Source organism: Pagrus pagrus (assembly GCF_965226575.1).
Source record: "Pagrus pagrus genome assembly, chromosome: 13".
Taxonomy (NCBI): Eukaryota; Metazoa; Chordata; class Actinopteri; order Spariformes; family Sparidae; genus Pagrus; species Pagrus pagrus.
The window spans coordinates 17,830,308-17,852,226 of record NC_140197.1 but is presented as its reverse complement, the minus strand read 5'-3'; the positions used below and the strand labels follow the sequence as shown (position 1 = coordinate 17,852,226).

Below are 21,919 nucleotides of genomic sequence, written 5' to 3'. Positions count from 1 at the left end.
ATGTTTCTTGAACATAGCTTCAGATGCTAAATATAACCGACGTTGATTCCAGCCATACATATCGAAGGTTCTGTCTTCGCTGACCAATAGCATTACTCTGTGGGCGGGACTTATTAGTACCGCCTGTGGGCCTCAGCCTCTGTCATTCCCGAGCGGATTGTTTGTTGTCAAAATGGAGTTCTTACTTGGAAATCCGTACAGCACTCCCGTGGGCCAATGTATAGGTAAGTTAGCCTTGAAATTATTCATTAGACACGTGTAACTTCCCCCACCTTACATAGGCTGAGCGTTGGCAGATATTTGGTGTTTTCCACTCTGAATTACGGCACGTAAGGTTGCGCCTAGAGGAAATAGCCAGCTAGCGAGCATCTTCGCAACAAACGTCATCTACTTGGAATGAGCTTTCAGCTAACGTTGACCAGCTAACCTGCCTAACTTAGTCCGCTGTGATGACAAGTGTGTCAACGTTACGCTGAATGACTGTGCATGTATTTGGACGATTCAATGTAGCCTTCAGGGAAAGAAACTGAGAGGCGGCAGTGACATGGGCAGTGTGGTGACATGGCTCAAAGTGGCTTGCAGAGCTTTAGCCAAGCTGAAGTTAATAGCTGCTGGCCACAGTGTTTGCTCAGCCCCGTTGGTTTTTTAGTTAGAAATCTCAAGGCTGTGTGCTGTGGTGCTTATCCTCCCACAGAGGAGCAGGAAGACGTGGCCTACCTACCACATCCCTTTGGTGTGGTCGCATTCATCTTCGCATCTCGCCTGTCTGCAAAACAGTTCAGAGATAAACAACCTCTGATCCTGAGCAGTTGTCACCAAGGCTTTGCTGTGCCTTTGTCATGACTGAATGGCACAAGTGATTAGAAAAGCTTCACTGTGAAATATTTCTCTTTTGTCTGATCATGTAAAAGTATAGTCAGGCTTCGACTGTGTACTTTTCCTCATAGTAAAAAGTAGTGAGGTTCAGTGATAATAAAGTAAAGCCTGAATATTATTATACATTATTCTGTTTTTCCTCTCTATAGAGTCCACCTTCTTTGGCTCTAGATAATGTCCGACATTGACTTGACTGTAATGGCCTTTACCTTCTTTATTTGTTTTTCTGCTTTATCAAGGTTTGGTTAAGCCCCTGCCATACAGATGTGGGCCAGACATTAATTTCTCACAGTAAATAAATGCAGCAGCCACCCCAGAAGCATCTGTTGATTACATATTTTCTTCTGTGAGTAAGAGTAGAGCTACTCTTTCATAAACAAGGGGTGTGTGTGTTTTTCTTTCTCATGTTCTCACCCGATATGTGTTTCACTAGTGCTCCCTTAGTGCACTTGATGTTAACAGTTTGGAGGAAGGACATCTGTATGAATTTGTGGCCCTTTGAATTGTCCTCTGGCCTGCTTGGTGAGTTTTGCCTACCACCCACTGGTCAGCTGCTGTGTGCCATCATGTCATCGAAGCCGGCCCTCAGGCGCCAACTCTGAGCATCGTCTCACACATTTTACTCTGCAGAGGTCCTTCTAGGTCATGCATGCAGTGGGCTGGATACAGCACATCTTGGATTTCCCCATTTCACGGAGATGGCTGCATCTCCAGCCTGATCTCTGCGGTTGAGTTGCTGTGCTGTGCAGCGCTGTACAGCCAGCTGTCTGTTTGGCTGCTGCAGTGGTACTGAACACCACAGCAGCAGGGCAAAGGATCAACTTACCTGAAACAATGAGCGATAGCGGGAGAGAAGAGACAGATAACATCTGATGAGGGATGCGTTGTTGTGAAGAACTTTATCGAGCTTTTTCATCACTTAAAGTGACTGAGGAGATGCTGGAGGGGTTAGAGGTGGTGAATGATGTGTGCCATACGTGCATATGTTTTTGTTTTCACTTTTCATGAGCAGGAGTTTAAGCCAAGGTTCTCTTTTATGTTGTTTTTTTCTCTTCCTTGTGCTGCAGCTTCACTGTTAAGGCACTTGGCCTGCTTCTTTCCACTGCAGTACCTTTCCTAAAAGAAAACATATCAGTGGGAGGTTATCAGTACAGCAAGCTAAGGGAACACAATCTGTCGGTCAGATTTTGACTCCACTGAAACAAAAGAAATTGTAATGCACTGGTGATACCTGAATGGAGAAAAATTGAATTACATTTGATTTATTTAGCTAACATTTCTATCCAAAGCGACTTACAATAAGTACATTCAACCATGATCCATGTGTTTTTTCCCATGTTCTTAATGAACCGTGTTTAGTATAGTCCACAGAGTCTGTAGAGCTTTAAGTGGGTCGATAGATGAGTTTGCATGTCATGTCTTCATACACCATTAGAATCTACTATCTACTGACTATGTCCTTATGAATATGAACAAAAATATAAATCAGAGCCCGACCAATACTGGATTTTTGGGGCAATGCCGATACTGATATTAGGGATATTCATTGATATAGCCACTATATATATAAAAAAAAAAAAAGAAAAGTTGTCATCTCAGCACACATTGGCCAACATTTACACTGATATCAGCCAGTGTTGTTGTTTGTCTGTTCTGGGCTACTGTAGAAACATGGTGTTGCAACATGGCTGACCCTGTGGAAGAGGACCCACCCCCTCTGTAGATATAAGGGACTCATTCTAAGGTTATAAAAACACATGTTTTTAGTTTGAGTTGATCATAAATGAATAACAACATAATAATGAATATTATATTTCATTTCTGCCATACAAGTTCTTATGAAAGAAATTTGCAGCCGTATTCAGCATTTAGACGACCAGCTTTTGTCTAGCAGCTACTGTCAAACCTCTACTATTGCTGAGGTATGTAGATAAAAGATAAGGACAAGTAGAAAATGTGAAGAGAGAGCAAGAGTCTTAAAAGGACAAAACGTGAAGAGACGAGGCCAGAGAGAGACAGAGATTTGTGGCTTTGTTGGCAGTGCATGGCACTGCCTGCCACCCTTAAAGCCATGTGATCGACTGGCTTCACTGGTGCGGTGTCGATTCCCAGGACTGGGTGGGATTGACACAACACCATGAATGAATGCACTCAGCTTTTAACTTCATTAGCAAGGATCTGATTGTTCAGTGTCGTTCGGGCTCGTTTCACATGGAGAGATCAGATTTTTTTTTGTCTTTAATTTCCTCCTCTGCCACTTGCACTCTGTCCGGCTTTGACCTGACAATCCACTTGAGGAGATTACGTGGGATATCTCAGTGGGAGTAGCTGGTTAATTCTTCCAAACTTATACTTTATTTACTGTGCTGCCAAACGCCGAGGCACAGCACATTGTTTTAAATCCTGCTCATGTTGAAATCCACTTGTGTGTGTTTTGTAGGTGGGACTCAAAAAAAGCTATTCTCTCTGTGGATGCCCAGTCTGTGACAAGTTGATTAGAGAGGGGGAGGTAGAGCATGAATAAGTCATGGCTGTCAGGCTCATCCAACACTGAGCTTCCCAACAGGAAGGCAACATGGCCCAGTGTGAGGCTCTTGGCCTGGGCATGACAGCCTGCTCGGGGCCTCTGGGCTTCAGGGAGGGAAGCTCCCCCTGTCCGAGCTCAAGAATCGTCTAATGAGAATCTATTGACTGTCAGTCACAGGAACTCGGTCACAGCTCACCTCAGTAGAAAACCCTTTCCTCTGTTTCCCTGTGAACCTCTCCCCACATGACTGCGATCCTGAAAGATAACAGTGCTCGCAGACATGATGGATGGATTCGGGAGATGGAGGGAGGAGGGAGGAGACAGACCGAGGAAGGCAGTGATGATGACTGCAGTGCCAGTTCATCACTGTAGCTTCTCACAGTCTGGATCGCATTATTTCTTGGCTGTAGCCAAAATGCTATTAAACGGTAGGGTGGAGTGTGAAGGGGAAAGCAGGTCTCTGTGACTGAGTACACAGCCACATCACACCCACAACCAGCCTCACTTTCCTTTGAGATGTTCCCCCTTTCTAGCTGGCTGTTTGCTTCTTTGAGTTGGAGGCATCGGAGCAACAGGTGGTGGATTAAAGCACATGTGGGCTTCCTACAAGACTTGGGGATAACAGTGTTGTCAAAACTTAATGAAATGAAGAATTGTAATGGTCTGAACTCACATGATTGCAAACAGAGCAGGTTTTTTTTAGGATGTCATATCATGTTCAGGCTGTTTTGCTCAGCTCATTATTTTACAACTCTTTTTACTGGGGTTTCCAGCGTTAATTATACAGTTGAAAATAGGAAAATGATTTCCAGTGCAAATGTCTAAAATAACATAGATAAATTAAATGGAAATGAATAAATAAAAACAAATAAAACCTGAAAACAGGGATAAAACGAATCAGTATTTTGTTGTCATGCAATATTTATGACAGTTCGCCTCTCACCACCACTGTAATTTTGTTACTCTTAAGAAAACGAATCATAGCAAAAGAAAATATCACAAACACAAGACATTTAAGTCCTGACAATGTCCATATTGTGAGTTATAGAATCCTAGATTAACACAATAGCAGTTTTTCTCCCAAAGATAGAAAAGGTCTGGTTATTTCTGTATTTCTCTCTTGGCTATTCTGCTATTCTCTCTGGTTCAAACAAGGTCAGAACAAGCTGACATCACATACTTTCATCCACTCATCAGTATTCAGCAACTTTTGAATCTGATGACAGGTGGTGGGTTCAAATCTAATCAAACCACACCCCCACAGTCATACATAGGTTTTTTCCCCCCCTTCCATGGCTTTATCTGACTGAAAATATGATAAACGAGAGAGGCGGTGACCTGCAGCAAAGGGCCTTAGGTCGGATTGGAGCCCTGGGCCGCTGCAGTGAGGACACAGCCTCAGTGAATGGGATGCACGCTCTACCAACTGAGCTACCGATTATTTAGCGCTTTTCTGATTATCTGAATATTTTATTGTGTGGGTGCTGATAAAATAAATTAACAATCTGAATCTGCAAAGTAACTAGTAACTAAACTTAACAGATAAATGTAGTGGGGTAAAAAGTGCAATATTTTCTCCAGAAATGTAGTAGACTCGTGTACAAGTACCTCAAAAATTGTACCAAAGTAGAGGACTTGTAAATGTTCCATTCCACACTGGTTATTCTACATTTTGATACTAAAATTGTCAGTTTTACTGCAAATTCACATCGTTTCAAGTATTGGTCATTGATCTTCTTGATTTCTAATAATTTGTATCAGCCCAGAGATGTTTCTGGTAAACTTTAGTTGTTGCTTATTCAGTGAGGAGGAATATATGATGTTATAGAGAATTCCATTTGAAGTCAAGTTTACAGGGGCTTGAACAAGATTATCCACTTATGACGTATGATTTAATTTTCCATTTATATCATCAAGATGTTTGACTGAATTAAAAGGGACATTAGAGAGACACAGAGCACTGAAGTCTGTTGCCACATGCTGACTTGCTTACACAACAGTTTTACTTTCAATGTTATGTAAACCATGGGTTGTTTTAATGAGTGTGCATGGACTAAAGCACAGGCGACAAACAAGCCTGACTAGAACGCAGCATCATGATTACTGGCAAGACAGCTGGCGGGGTGTGAACAGAGGATTGGGTGTCAAAATTAAAATGTACTTCTGTGCCAGCTACCCTCAGGTTTGGGTTGTCGAGTAACCAAAACTAATAAATCACTGATACTCGGAAAACAAAAACATCTGGATGTCTCCCTGGTATAATCTGCACTTTAACTGACATTTTGTTGGGTTGAAAACAATTTTGTGTGTTAAAAGCCACCAGCTTCTTGTCTCACAGCACATATTTCTGTAAATTAGATAAAAACTCGTGTTCTCCTGATGTGTTATTCTTCTACTACAGTGGAGAGATTATAATGAAGTGAAGTCAGGGCAAAATTATTTGGAAATAACATTATATAAATAAAACATTTTGCTGAACTTTTTGTGTTTTCCTCCAGAGAGGGCCACAGATGGAGGCCTGCAGAATGAGGACTGGACCCTCAACATGGAGATCTGCGATATCATTAACGAGACGGAGGAGGGGTGAGCTGCTGAACCTGCTAGGAGTTAATCGTTGTTGGGTGAAAATCTGTTTTATCAACATTGTATAGATTTAGGCAGGACATTTGGCCTAAAAAGACTCTGGTCCCTGATTTTGTCAGTCCCACATTGTTTTGTCACACACTGGCTGACTGAGTGACTCCAGCAAATAATACACTGACTACTGTGCTTCAGCAAGACCACAGAAAGCCTTTTGTTTTCTTTAGGTGTCGGTGACTGAATGAATGAATGTATTAATGAATGAAATTCTTATGTCCGCCTCCTATATTTAAAGATTCCCAGCACACTGTGTTTTATAATACATATAAACATATATTAATACATGGTTAAATATAAATTTAATATGACAATTATTTTCATGACTTTTATATCGTCTGTAAAATGCCAAAGATATGTGATGAATGCTCGTCACAAAAGGGACGTCTTCAAATTGCTTCTCTGGTTTAACTAACAGTCCAAAGGCCTGAAAATCTGCTTGATCTCCTTGAGGCATTTTTATTCGATTATTATTCGAATCATTAGAGGAATATTAGGGTCCATGTAACTGCAGCTAATGTTCAAAATAATTGAAAGGAAAAGCTTTCTCCAGCATTTGTAAATGTTACTGCATTGCGGCATATGATCTACATTTTTAATGTACAAAGAAACATTGCACAACTTTCTTCCTCAACACCATTGACTTCAAGTTAGTCACCCACAGTAAGGCGTATGACTCAGAAAGTTTCGTAGTCTGAATAAATGTAATCGTCAAGAGATCCCAGCCAGGAAGAATACTGGAATCTGTCTTTTTCCATTTTTCCCTCAGCACTTTCCCCTGCTTTTTCACATTCTTCATGCCTACACACACTCATTGTCTTGGCATGCGACATGGGGCCCTCTCTGTCACACCCAAAGCACACACACACACACACACATACACACACAGGGGGAGTTCAGCTTCACAGAACACAGAACTTCTTGTCTTTGGCAAGTTAGACAATGCCTGGTTAGCTCCAGACTTAGACTTGAGGTTCAGAAAATGCAGCTTTTGTCAACATATGACGTCTTGAACCCATGTGTGCTTTTAAATGTTTGATAACTGAATCAACACATAGCAAAGTAGACGCACCATCTGAAACCAAAAACTGTAACACTAATCTGAGACACACACGTACAGAGTACTGTCAGAGGAAGCTATATATCAGACTTTATGCTCTATCGCCATCCATTTCTATCTATTTCAGCTCCCTCACTCAGTAAATGTACTGTATGTCTTGAAGGAGTTCATAAAAAGTTATTGCGCCTCATCTGCGGCAATATGAGGTGGAAAGCCGGCCCGAGCCCTTCATGCATGGGCAGCTTTGATCTCGCCCTCGGAGAAACAGATCGTCACACAGAAAGAAAAGAGAGAAGCAGATGGTGTGACGGTCCGTCTCTGTCTTAGTCAGACTGCTACACTGACAGACTGACTGGCATCTGTTATTGTGACAGAAAAAAATCATTTATTCCAACAAAGTCAAAGATGTTGTGCGTGCTCTCTGCTGGGGTGCTTTATCCAGCTGTATCTTCTCTGCCGTCTCCCCGCAGGCCAAAAGACGCCATGCGGGCACTGAAGAAGAGACTCGGTGGCAACAAGAACTACAGAGAAGTGATGCTGGCGCTAACGGTGAGAGCTTCTTCTTTCTTTTCTTTTATTGTAAGGGTTTTTTTAGATGATTTTATTCTCAGACAGCCAGGTCCAAGTTGTGGGTTCATGATTCAACGCTGCATAAAAACCTGACCTCTCCTGATCTTTTGGTCTTTCTTGGTCACATTATTCCACTGTGTCTCTTCTCCCGCATACTGTCACGGCTGTTTTCAGCCCTGCCTTTTGAGCTGTGTTCATACTCGCCCACGTCTTTGACAGCTCCGGTAGTTAAACCAGAGAGTAAAATCCTTCCTTCTCTCAGCTGCCTCTGCTCTCCAGATGTTTTACTTTCCAGGCTTCTACATCTGTTTTATCTTCTCTCTCCTTGTCTTTCTGCAGGTAGTAGAAACATGTGTAAAGAACTGCGGTCACAGGTTTCATGTCCAGGTGGCCAACAGAGATTTCATTGATGGTGTGTTGGTCAAAATCATCTCCCCCAAAAACAACCCGCCAACCATCGTACAAGACAAAGTGCTGTCGCTCATACAGGTATTGGGGCTTCCATCTTTCTTAGTGATCTCTCTGTTTCTGTTGAATATTACCATTTTTCCATCAAAATTTGCAGGTATTAGTGCCATTTTTTTAAAGTTAGGTAAACCTGTTAAAAATAGACAGTCAGCGTTGTAAATAGCATCGAGCAGGTCAGTGGTGGTCTCTGGGAGGCCGGGTAGGTACTGTATGTTCCACTTTCCAGGTGTTGCACCACAGACTGCAGCCTCTGGTGCTATCCAGTTACCTGAGGTCACCTACCTCGGCCAACAGGTGGTGTTATCCTTCTCCCTTTCCGCTGTCCTCTAATTATTTATAGGGATTTGTTGAAGGAGACCCCACAGAGACTCCTCTTTTAGACCCTGTCTTTTTTGTCTTTTGCTCAGTCTATTTACACCATCAGAGAGTTTTTTATGTTTATTTTACATCACAATCTGTGTGTGTGTGTGTGTGTGTGTGTGTGTGTGTGTGTGTGTGTGTGTGTGTGTGTTGTGGCAGGCCTGGGCTGATGCCTTCAGGAGTAGCCCTGATCTGACCGGTGTGGTCCACATTTATGAGGAGCTGAAGAGGAAAGGCATCGAGTTCCCAATGGCAGATCTGGATGCCTTGTCTCCCATCCACACACCTCAGAGGGTGAGAAGAAAGAGATACACAGACAGTACAAACATGTATGTATATATACATAGCAGTATCAAGAGGGGTAATTTGTCTTCCAGGGTACACCAGAGGTGGACCCAGCCATGATCAAGTACCTAGCTCCTGCCTCTCCTGCTGCTGGGACTCCTAAACCTTCCCCGAGCCCTCCCTCTGTCACACAGGACCCCCAGATGCCCAGCCCCATCACAGCCACCGCTGAACAGGTGAGAGATTCGACTCAGGACATTTAACTTTTTACTGCACTTTCGTTTCGTAAAGTGAAGCCCATTTCACCAGAGTCATTTTTCCAGAGTTTAGCACCTAAACTAATTAAAATATCTTAGTTGGATGACTCATCTGGTGTGTGTGTGTGTTTTTAAATGACCTTTGACCTTCTGTGCGTTCAGATCGCCCGGCTGCGCAGTGAGCTGGACGTAGTGAGAGGAAACACCAAAGTGATGTCAGAGATGCTAACAGAGATGGTGCCTGGCCAGGAAGACCCCTCTGACCTAGAACTGCTTCAGGTCAGACACATTTTTTTATTTTGTTCCCTTCTCTTAACAAAATGCTGTGAATATAGGCTCATGCAAATATTTCACTGTATGAATCACCCACACTTCAATAGAAAAGCTTTCCATCACGGCACGTCAGCTGCAAAGTGTTGTGTTTATGTGCAGCCACTAGGGGGAGTAGTGTCTTTAGCTTTCAGAACAAATGCTCAACTCGCCCACAAGTATCCAGTTGGCTGTGGTAAAATTCCTGGAATTGGCAATTAACCAGCGGTATAGAAACTCATGTAGAGTTTAATCTCCTCATGCCAAATCCACTCAGGTATTTGTGTCAGCTGCGAGGATCTGGCTCTGAGCTGAGGGGCCCGTGCCAGTTGTAACGGTTATGTGGTGCCTTTCCTGCCTTTTTTTTTTCCAGCTGCTATAGAAAAAAGCATTCACAGAATCTTTACACAGCTGAGCAAATATTTCTGAATTTCTCAGCCATGAATGCCTTATAAAATATATACTTGCAGTTTATGTATTGCACAGTTAATTTAGCCAGATTTAGACAGTTCTCTCCTTTCATGCTGTCATTGTTCAGCTGTGTGATACTGTAGAATTAGCAGACATACATTTGACTGTTTGTGTGTGTCCCTTCCCTCCATACATCTCCCTTTGTTTCAGTCTCTATCTGTTGACAATTCGATTCCTCTATCGTTCAATCTGTTTATGTGCCAATCCCTCCAGGAGCTGAACAGAACATGCAGGGCTATGCAGCAGAGAGTGGTCGAGCTCATTTCACGCGTCTCGAACGAGGAAGTGACCGAGGAACTGCTACACGTCAACGACGACCTCAACAACATTTTCCTCAGATATGAGAGGTACGATCAATCAGACTTTATTTGTGTGGCACAACAAAGGTTGTTTTTGTCACGGTGCAGTGATTGTCTGAAAATTCCCCATCAAGTTAAGTATTTTGTTTCCTCAACAAAACTTTGGTTGGTAAACTTGTCAGCACTGTTTTTGCCCGTCCAATAGCTGAACTTGATATTTTTGATCCAATATGTTGTTGTTTTATTGCTCAGGGTTTTTTCTATTGGTGATTAAAATCATACAAAATTCAATAAATCACAGAAACAGTTGGATAAGCACAATATCCCTCCTCATGTTTCTGCTCCAACAGAACCCCATTACAGTTTTGTAAACAGAATTGACTTCATAAACAGTTATATGTACATTTAAACAAATGTATGGTCCTTTCTGCTTGTAAACGTGTAAAGAGCAGGATCCTCCTGTTCTGGTACTGGTACACCGGCAATGGCAGAACAGGGAAAGCTACCAATTTCGGCGCACCTGTTGATGGCTTATACTACCAAACAGTCCAAGTGATGAAAAATGCCTGAAGAAAAAGAAGGAGAGGCAAAGAGAGCTGCCTCGAAAAAAGAAAGGAGTTGTGCAAGTTTGGGAGTGGAGTGATCTGACAGGAAGTTAGCTAAACAATGACAACGCTTACAGCAGCTTTAAGTGTTAGATAAAACAAAAAGGGTGGCCAGTGCTTGGTCCAATATGTTAAATGGTTAAATAATGTTGTTGGTTTGACAAACTGTGTCTCAATCCATGACTTTAAAGGTGAGGCTCCAGATGCGATTACTATACTCAAGCTGATCAATATTTCATTGGATTCAGCAAAGATTGAACACAGTTTGAGTTCAAAAGCAACAAAGTCGCAGAGCTTGTATGAAGAACTGCAGATAGCTTATGTGCTTTTGAACATTCAGTGGTTTCACGGTTGTAAAAATGTCTCTTTTATGAGGTTTCTGAAGATGAAAGGTGCGTAAGCATTTGAACCGCACAAAGCTTTCGGTGAAACATTCAAAGGTTCTTTGTGCTGCGCGCAGGTACGAGAGGTACAGGTCGGGCAGAGCCGCGCAGAACAATGGGGTGAGTGCCGTCAACATCAAACACACCAAATTCTCTCTAAGGATCACTTAGTTTCTTTTTGCTTTTATGCATGTTTTTGAAAAGAATTCCTGTCTTTCCTTTTACATTTAAAAAAAAATCCACACTGTATCGCCTGTGGCAATCTGTCTAAGGATGATATGAGAGATGTTTCTAATATAAATCCATCCACTCAGCCATTTGTTGTTTTATCTTGGCATCTAAATTATTAATTATTATTTACTCTGTATTATACAAGCATGAACAATCCACTGCAGCAATAATTTGTAATGCAAGCGGATCGCATTTAGCTTTATTAAAACTGGAAGAGCAGAGCAGAACTAGTTCCAATCTGCTGTTTAGAGAGCACATTTGCCAGTATCAGTGATTGGCCAGAGGATCAGGGCATCTCTCACTACATCCCACATTGCTGTTTGTTTTTGCATGCTGTTGATCTTTCTGTGTGTTCTGTCTGTTTGTGTTGTGGCTAGCTGATGGAGGCAAGTATGATGCTAGCACCACGTTCAGTCCTGGGATGAACAGAGCGAGGAACTGTTAACACGTCCGCTATATGGAGCTGATGCTTTCAGACCCATATGACGTGTCAGCAGTGTCCGCAGCACTGTGTGAAACTAGATACTATGTGTCTTTTACTCGCCTCCTTCTTACCCTCTGTCTCACACATCTGAAGTCTGTTTATTTAGCCCTCAGTAGTGTCCCTGTGCATAGCCTCCAGTCCACAACTTCTCGCCTACAATGTTGTCTCAAATGTGTAACTAGTCAATCCTGTAGATTTAGAAGTATTTTCTTTGTATACAGGGCAAACACTTTGTAATCCCTAATTTCCCCCTACACGCTTAAAAGATTCCTGTTTCTCTATTTGCTTAAACCTCAAAAGGACGTTGTTTCATACTTACTTACATCCATTTTCCTTCAGACGTTGAGCGAGGCCACGGAGGACAACCTGATAGACTTGGGCCCGGGGTCCCCTGCCGTGGTCACACCCAGGATCACCTCTAGCCCTCAAGCCCACTCCCCCGCCGGGGCCACTGCCTCCCCAGCCCATAACCCAGCCCCAGCCTCGCTGTCCTCTGCACTAGCTGGTCTCGGTAAGAGCAAAATATTGTCATGTTTTCCAGCTTGGAGAAAAAGAGAAAGACTTCTTCTATCATACACATACACTCGCTCTCACTAGAGCTGTAACATCCTTCCTCCCCACTATAATAAGACCAGCAGCATAACTCAGCTCTTGCTCCCCAGCTGGTATAGGAAGTCTCTGCTATCTAGTATTCTGGTACAGCTTAGACACATTGCTTTTCTTGTTGATCTTGACATAGAGGCCAGAAAAATAATCTTGGACATTCCTTTCACTGTCTCTCCAGATGTGGCTTCAGACAGCGTGAGCGGCACCCTGTCCTCTCTATCAGGCCGCAACCAGGATGACTTTGACATGTTTGCTCAGACCAGGAGCAGCTCTCTGGCTGACCAGCGCAAAAAGTAGGTCCAGATTTCTAAATTTTTTGCTTCTGGGGGTCCTCTGATTTTCTTATTCAGGGTGTCATTTATATTTAATCAAATAGCTATTCATAACCACCTTTAATATTTAAATAAAATCCCACCCACCCACAGGCGCTTTTATATAGTTTTGTTCTGTGTTGTTCACTGCATATCAAAGTTTTTTTTATCATAAAGTTTCATACTTTACTTCTAATGTGTCTACTGTCCCTTAACCTTCCTCCTGGGTTTTCCTAAAATGGCTTTTGAATACCTCCAGGGAACAGATGTTAATCTGATTTCCTCCACCTAGAACTTGTTGCCTTCAGCTGTATGTTGGTGGGGAGAGTGAAAATGATAAAGTAAGGGCAGGAGAGACAAGTTTTCTAGCTGAGAAAAATGTGTAAAAGGAGCTTTTCTTTTCCTTGACTGCACCACGTTATTGTCTATTGAGGCTACTTTTGCGAGAGAAATTGGCACTTTTCTCCCCCTTCTCCAGGACAATAGATTTGTCCTGTTCTTGATGAATGTTTGTGCAAGCTGCAAAAGGGTGGATGTATTGGTGTGCCCGCTGTAGACATGGGACAATACGAAAATTTCATGTTGCAATATCCAGTATAATTGTGATTCACAATATAATCCTGATAATCATCAAAATATTCTTAAAACTTCAAAATAAAAACTAAATTTGCACGAAAACATACTGGAATTACTTCAACCTTACATTTTGTGAACAAACAAATATGTGTATTGCATCACAGATAGGACACACGTCATTTTTCATGATATCATCATCATAGATCACATACAAATAAAGGATAAATAAAGTTGTTTACCTCATCTCCCTCTCATTCTTTAGTTTGGAAGCTGTAGTATTTACACACATCCTGTTTTTGTTGAGGAGACAATGTGCAGGCCCTCTGCCATGGTGACAGGCTCAGGCAATTCAAAATAAATTTGGAAATCAGTGCAGGACTGTATGTCAGCGAGCTAGACAGCTTCTTCACTTCATTCATGTGAGGATATTCACCATTATCTGGATTTGTGATTACCATGAAAATTAATTATTTTGAGGTTGTTGTTTTTAACACGATCCGCGATAAAGAGGAACCTTTTTCCCCTCCTAGTCTGGTGCCTCAGGGAGTCCACAATACTCGACATCCCTGGTTCAAATCAATTCTTTTGTTGCCTCCTCAGCTATCCGTCTTTTTCCTCTGTGCCATCTCAGGCCAAAATAATTGAAATATGTTTACTTTAATGTTGACGTTTCCCATGTATTTGTGGAAATAAAAAACAGTACAATCAAAATGGGTCAGAAATGCCGGTGTTTTACTGTTTTCTACAGCTTCACTACTGTTTCTTAACAATATTCTTTATGTTTTCACACACAGTGTTAAGTATGAGGACCCTCAGGCCCTGGGCGGCCTGGCCTCGGCTCTGGATGTGAGACAACAGAACACAGGAGGGGTGAGTACACTGATGCATGTAGTTTAATGCAGCTTTCACCCATGTACGGAGCGTAGGGGTGCTGCGTTATTTACATGGCTGACCTCCCGTACCAGTCTGTCCTCAGCCCTCGATCACTCCCTGCATGTGATGGTCTGTAATACTGTGTGTTCTGCAGTGACATTTGTCCTGTGTGAATGATACTCGAACTTTGATCAAACAGAAAGGCGTAGGTTTGTGTATTGACTGTTGCTAAAATCAATACCTTTCGGTGCGGTAACTTTGCAAGTGTTAAGCGTGCCTATAAATAAGTACAAGTAATGAGTCAAAATGTGTCATTTTCTTGCATTTGTTCTGGGTAAATATTAATTCTGGCTGCTCTGACTTTCTGGCACAGAACAATCAGTTTGTACAGAAAGTCAAACACATGCTAGTTTAAAGATTTTTGCAGTCTTTCCCCCAGTCGGAGCACTCAGTGAAATATATTTGCATGGTTATCACTATGCACACAGATGATTCTGAAACCTGAACACACATGCAGACACACACAATCACACTCCCAGTGAGTGCACATACCATTTTTCTTTTTAGTTACCTCAGGTGCCCTATGCCTCGTACAGTTCTTTTACTTGAGGGAGTCTTTTCCCTCTTTTATTTTCCTCATTTTCATCTTTAAGGAATGAACCCTCTCACCATTTTCTTCCGTTCTCCCCTCTTCTCTCCCCCTGTAAATGGCAGTCGTCTCTTGCATATTTGACTTCTCCTCTGTCTCTTTCTCTGCACTGTGTGCTATGCTGTGGTGGGGCCTGCTACCTTTCTTCTCTTGTGTAAGGTGTTGTTCTGTTGTTGATTCAGCTGAGGGTAAAAGGGGATGATAACCCAGCAGATCAGGAGCTGCCCATAGACAGCTGGCTTATTACCCAAGGAATGGTGAGGACTCCATCCTCAGTGTGTCCTCCTACCCCTCCCTCATGTCTGCCATCACCCGCTGCTCTCAAACTCCTGCGGCATCATCCATAACCCTCATTTTTTGGCCTCATCTCATCCCACCGCTCTGTCCAGAAATTATCAAACAAGCCTAGTACCAATACAGTTCCCCCCCCCGAAGACCATCAACCTTCATGTCATGTGCAGATGTTGTACTATAGTGTTGGGCAATATGACAATTTGTCAACCAGGACTCGTTTTGCTGTACTGTTTCTGCTGAGGTATGGGGTCATACGAGTGCCATTAAAAGAATAAATCCGTAAAAGACAAAAATAGATAAGGAAATATAAAGAGAAACAAATAAAGTAATAAATAAATGTAGAAATGTAAAGACAATAAACAAAAAAATTATAATAATCATCATTTTCATTTATTTAACAGTTATTTGTTAATTTATTACATTATATATTTATATATTTTTCAAAATGTACATTTATTTTGAAAAATACAGTTTCATTTGAGTTATGTCCTTTATATCTTACATCAATAAACAGGACTGTTTTATTGTTGTAATAACTTTACATGATTTTTCCATGATCAAATATCTTCATTTGTTATTTAAAGCAACATTATGTAGAAATTGGCATTTTGTGTGATTTGGCGCCCCCAACAGTTTCTGAGTGCAACACAACTGTCGTAAATACAAATCCCAGGTCTGTAACAATTTGTCAGATGTAATGTAGGTGCATAACTCATCACATCATAACGATGTTGTGTATTGAAAACGAAGTGCAGTAATATAAAATAACTTAGAGATAGATAGAGATATAAAAGTTTACCCATATTGCCCACCTCTATTGTACTCTATCCACATGGCCAAGCTTCTCACTTTAACACCTTTATGGATACTTCCATCAGCTCAGTTCATCTCTTAACAGTCACACACTAAAGCCGCAGGTACTTCTGCTACACAGCAACGTCAACAATGGTGAACATTGTTAAAGTACTGATAAGTTTGCTGTGTAGTTGACAGTATTTGTCAGCTGTCATTTAACTGTCTTTGGATCTTAGATATGTCACTAGATGTAACAACCTCACGTCTCACACTAACCAGAAATAATAGATCAACTAACAGATGAACCCGTAGTTGTAACATCTGTATCAGTGTGACAATGAAGTTGATGATATTACTGTGAATATGTGAATATGAAGGATTACACTTGCATCAGCTGTGAGTCATGATAGGAAGAGACTTCTTTTCTACCACCTGACCCCCTCTTCACACAGCTGCATGTTTTTTTTCCTGTGAATGACTTCCACTGCCTTGACCTTTATTTTTGAAGCGCTCCTTCACTCACGAGGAAACCCCACCTGTTTTTTTCGTAGCCTACAACAGGGCCACAGGAAAAGGTTTTTGATTTCAACTTTGATATCAGGTCAGCAACATCTAATGTGGACTTTGACTTCATTGCAAAGGCAGCTAACAGATGTGGAAGACAAGACTTTTAAGTATTTTGTGTGAACTCGATGCCTTTTCTGCTTTTGTAAACAAAAAACACGCTTTTTCCAGTTTCCCCCAATTGTTACTCCTCATGAATGGACTCACAGCTTCTTCAGCCACAGTAGAAAGTTTCCTTTTTGAGCGACACATTGCAGTCCATAATTCACCGAACGCACACCGTCCACCCTGACATGGCTTCCATCATCACAGTTGCTGCACGCCATGGAGCATTTTTTGTGTGCGGTGTGTGTGTATGCCGTGGGATTGCCCTGCCTCTCGACGGTCCCCGTGCTTTCAGCTTCTCCCATCCAATCAATCTCTTAATCACGTTCAAGTGATTTGCTAATTAACTAATGATGTGGAATAATTAACGCTGCTGTGTGACATTAGTCGGCAGCTGTTAAGCCATGTCAGCACCACAGAACTAATGAGAACAAAACACAACCTGGGAACTCCTGTTCTAGTACGAGACAGCTGAGTCGCACGTGACAAAACAATAAGAGCACAGACTTGAGAGAGGTTGAGTGTGTCTTTTGAGCAAATTTTCGTTCCATTTTGATTTGTTTTATTTTGTTTATCTTCTTCTCTGAGCCTTTGGTGATTCCTATTCTTGTTATTTTTGTGTACGTGTGTTCCAATTTTTGTTTTTTTGTTGTCCGGGTTGGGTGTCTTTTCGTTGTGTGGCTTTGGTGCTACCCCTTGGTTTGTCCATGGCTTTGCTCCATAGATCCCCGTATCGCAGTCCTCTGTCATGGATGACATAGAGGAGTGGCTCTGTGCTGACGTGGTGAGACTTCTTTACCTTGATTTAAATCTTTTTCTCTTCTTTCTCTCTCTCTCTTCTACCCTCGGTTTTGTTTTTCTTTGATAGCACATTTTCCCCATCCATCTCATATATAACTGCACATTTGACTTTAGTCTCCTTTCACGTCACGTCCTTTTATCCACTTTAATATTTTTCCACCAATGACTGACTTATAAGAGTTTCTTGTGAGGCTTAACTTACAAATGCTAACACAGTGCTAATGATGAGGAGGTGGATGATATGAGTTTCCTTAACATATGCATGCAGAGGTTCTGGAGTTGTGCTCAAGAAGGTTCCTCTTTTGTCTTCACCTGCGAAGAGTATGGAAGGATGCATGACTTATGAGCGAGTTTATATGGGTTTTTCTCTGTTTGGGGTGAACTTCACAGGCATTTTGATGCTTTTTAACCTGTTCACTAAGGTTTATGTTTGTCTTTTGAAAGAAGACAACTCCATTAATGATCATTTCTGCAAAATGTGTATATTATCTGATTACTTTTTTCCTCTTTTATAGAAAGGAGATGCTGCAGAGGAAGGGGTGACCAGTGAAGGTATAGACGGATCCCAATTAATTTCTGTTCCACTGTGAAGTTTTGTTCATTTGTACTGATTCAAACTGTAACATCGGTAAACCCTCAGCTCTCCATGTGTGTGACAAATCAATTTGTTTCCTTCAGAGTTTGATAAGTTCCTGGAGGAGCGAGCGAAGGCAGCAGACACTCTGCCATCTCCCCCTGGAGCTAACCCTGCTCACCCCGCCCGTGCTCCCAGTGGCTCCCAAAAGAAAGCTGAACGGACGGAGGATGCCCTCTTTGCCTTGTAGACTGTTCTCAGAGGACCTCACTCTCTTCTCCAGGGCATCTAAAGGTCCTCGCCCTACATGATTCCTCTCAAACAGTCCTTCCAGTCCCATTTCATCGCTGACTGGCAGTGGTGTAGCAAGCGATCTCCACGTTGTCGTCATTCTCTCGTCACCGTGTTGCTCTAACATGCAGAGGTCCAACATGTTTACTGCGCACACCTGTGTTGCGTTTTACTATATATGGATGTATTAATCTGTTAGTGTTGGATGTATTACTCGCAGCCCCGCATCACCAAAGGAAGACAACTTAACTTGTCTGACGTGGTTTCAAAATGTGGTATATTACTGCGAGATTATGGAAAAACTTCACTGCATTGAGTCAGAATGGAAGCATAAAATTAGGATTATATCGTGTTGTTTAACTACATTCAGCTAATTGCTAATTTATGCACTTATTGTTTTGTTCTGTACTATGTACTAGCGCTGTGGTTATGGTCGCTCTGTGCAATTTTTCCGTTTTCACAAATACTCCACTTAGAGCTCCAGTCGTGCTTCTAATACCGAGATATGTGTGGAATGGCAACAGGTTTTATTACCCAATTTGCCTGCAGCAGTGTTAAGACTTGTGTTAGCAGGCTAACTTTGCTAACTAAGAATATAATAGCTAAATCATAGCTAATCTTGATGCGTGTATGCCAGCATTCCTTTAACCAAAGGGAGTAAAAAACAAAAAAATCTAAAAAGCGGTAGTTAGAATTCTCTGTGATGTATTTCAAATGGCAAAGGGGAAGGAACCTGTCCAGGGGGTATTTCACGTCCGTCTATTCAAGCTATAACAAATTAGCTAAGGAAAAGTTTTAGCCATTCCAAAGAATATTGAGGCTTTAATGACCAACTATCACTGAATCTTACCTGTCTAAGAATAATCCCGTTCATGTGTTACGAACGTTAAGGGATCATGAACGTTTTCCTTCCCCGGCTATATTAATGTCTGTGGACTTTGAAGCAAAAACAAATCTGTATTTTTCTTTTATGTTCATAAGATGGATACTATTTTTCTAGGGGATGGGAAATGACAGCATTTTGCACATAAGTTCTCTAACTGTGTGATTGCAGTGCGCGTTCACATAGCAGCGGATTGGTGGACTGTTAAAATTAGGATTGTAAAAACCTTAAAGAATTACATAAAGATGCAAGACAAACTATGGCATTCAAAATATCAGCATGACTTAGCGCTGGCACCATAATTAACTTAAAGACAAAATGTATAGCTTACAGTAATGCACTGTTGTAAAGGATGTATTCATATAGAAGGTAGATCTTCACTTACTCTCTACTATGTAATCTATATACCTCAAAATACAGAGATTTTAGTTTCTGTATTTGGATAAAAATGTATTGGCTCATAGTAATATCAAGACGACAGAGAGGTTTATGTATTATTTGATCCCCTGATTGTATTTTTATAGTTCATGTAAAAAAGAAAAAAAACATCTTTGTACCCATCATCATATATCTTTTTGTGGTTAAGACCGAAGCATGCAGCAAAACAAACACAACTGTACTTTCTTTGATCTGTGCAGTCAAAGACGTACTTTCATACTTGGTGTATTTTCATTCTGCTATGATTCATCTGCTCTCGATGGAGCCGCTGCCAAGCATTTCTGTGATTGACTGATTTCTGCAAAGCAGCTCCGATTTGTCTTTGGTGTTGTCGCACTTTGAGGCAAAAAGCAATCCTGTCTTCATTCCAGCTCTTTTGCTGAGGCTCTGGTTTGTTTTAACGTTGCTCTGCACTTGAAAGATTTTTTTTTCCCTTTCAGTCCATTTAAGACCAAAAGCCTTGCCGGTCGAGCTAATCAAGCCTAATCTCGCATCAAATTTACTTGTTGAATTATCCGTTACAGTATAGGCCTACTGCTAGAGGGGAATATATAATTATTCTTAACGTAAATGCAATGCTGACGCTGAAAAATTGTGTCTACATAATCATTATGACTTAATATTTAAATATAATTTAGTTGAGGATAATTAATGATTAATGAGCTTTAACTTGTTTTTTTTTAATGCTGTATGGTTATATAGTATGGTTGCCAGGTAACTGAGATGATAGCGTTCAATTTACAATCATGTTCACTTTGAAAACTTTTACCTTGCAGGCTGCACAAAGAGGAAAACTAAAAATGTAACAGAGATCCTTTAAAAGGGAACTTGAGTATTTTTTCTGTTTGTGTGTGTTACATATCTCTGGGTCCGTAACAGAGTGCATTGTGTTAATGCTTTTATGAGGCTTGCGTCCTTAATGCAACATGTATTCCTCGGAAATTCTGGCTATTTCAAAATGGTTACTGAATGTCTTTTAATACTGATGAAGCAGAACATTTCGCTGATGTTTTGTGGACATGGAAGAGGGGCTTGTTGTCTGTCAGTGGGTGTCCCATTACTAATGGTCAGATTTTTTGTTTGACCTAATGCACGTTTGTAACTGCCCAATAAAACACTAGCAATGTGTGACCTCTACCTCACAACTGTTTGTGGTTATTTTACTATTAAGGGTTGTGTGTGACAGTCTACTTCTTCCTCCTTATGCGCATGCTGATGCAACCCACCCTCAATCTTGCACTGTACTGGCCATTCCTCGTCACATGAGCCCTCTCACCCCCTCCCGCATGTTGGTTCACGGACACCTCATCCGTTCTGCTCCACACGTAAAATGTAAACAAATCTTGGTCTCACGCAGACTCTGAAAAAGTTAACTTTCTTCAGTCGCCCGTGGAGCATCGCTGGCAGGATCCCAAAACTCGACCAACACACCCCATCCTCACCAACAATAACAGGCTTGCTGACAGGCTTTTAAAAGTACACTGCTCCATGAGTACTAACAACAACTTTGCAGTGCCACTCTAGGTCACTGACCTATTTCCCCACAGTGCTTTTGTGGGGCTACCCTTTTGTGTTGCTGTCACGCTGTGCTCACATTATAGTTGATGCTGATCTAAAAATACAGTTTGCCTCGGCCTTTGTTTACATCATTAATTTCAGTGTTCACTGAAGAAGCCTAATTATAGTGAGTATAACTGTAGTGAGGGGAAATGTTAAGTATTTTCAGAGATATTCCTATTATTAATTTTTTTTTTCTAATTATTTTTGGCTTCCTCCATCCCTGCAGGTTATCTCCCTGCTGCCTCCACTATTCTGAGATAGATACACATGATGTAATCACTAGACCAAGAGGTGTGACGTCGGATCACCCCACTCGGTTCCTGAGCTTCCCATTGGACGATTTCACTGGTTCTACAGGAGGAGCCGCTGCTGCGAGTCAAACAAACTTGGCTATCGGCAGCACACGCCCACTCAGCTCTGATTGGCTGTGGGGGGCAAGCCCACAGTAAACACATCCATGCTGTATCCCTCAACGTACACAGTTTGGAGGAATATATGCCTCATATTAACACGGCTTCACATGAATAGAATGAACTACACGCGATAATTTATCATATATAGAGCATATATCATGGATATTCAGTCGACGATAATTGTATAATTCTTAACAAATGGATCCGTGTGCGTATTGTGGAGCCACTATATCAGTTTGACGTGTACATTATAAACTATGTCTTGTTTTACAATGTCGTCCTTATAAAAGTGTGGCATTCGCTCCACATGCTGTCACCGCTTCAGTCGAATAATCAAAACAACCCTGAGAAACAGGAGGACGTG

General features: G+C 41.6%; 1 protein-coding gene across 4 annotated transcripts; it reads left to right on the top strand.

Annotated features, from left to right (window-relative positions):
• The first annotated feature begins 137 nt into the window (after positions 1-137).
• On the top strand, positions 138-20,719 carry tom1l2a (target of myb1 like 2 membrane trafficking protein a). 4 transcript variants are annotated; one of them, XM_084371122.1, is made up of 16 exons: positions 158-224; positions 5,902-5,986; positions 7,571-7,649; positions 8,010-8,159; positions 8,658-8,792; positions 8,876-9,019; positions 9,203-9,319; positions 10,034-10,167; positions 11,185-11,227; positions 12,162-12,333; positions 12,607-12,721; positions 14,110-14,185; positions 15,020-15,094; positions 17,320-17,379; positions 17,912-17,948; positions 18,075-20,719. In XM_084371122.1, exons 1-16 carry the CDS (start codon positions 173-175, stop codon positions 18,218-18,220), a joined length of 1,620 nt encoding a protein of 539 aa, XP_084227248.1. In that variant the 5' UTR covers positions 158-172; the 3' UTR covers positions 18,221-20,719. The 4 variants fall into 4 exon arrangements, with proteins under 4 accessions (XP_084227246.1, XP_084227245.1, XP_084227247.1 ...); XM_084371120.1 differs by lacking the exon at positions 15,020-15,094 and having other exon boundaries at positions 138-224; XM_084371119.1 differs by lacking the exon at positions 17,320-17,379 and having other exon boundaries at positions 138-224.
• Positions 20,720-21,919: the final 1,200 nt, after the last annotated feature.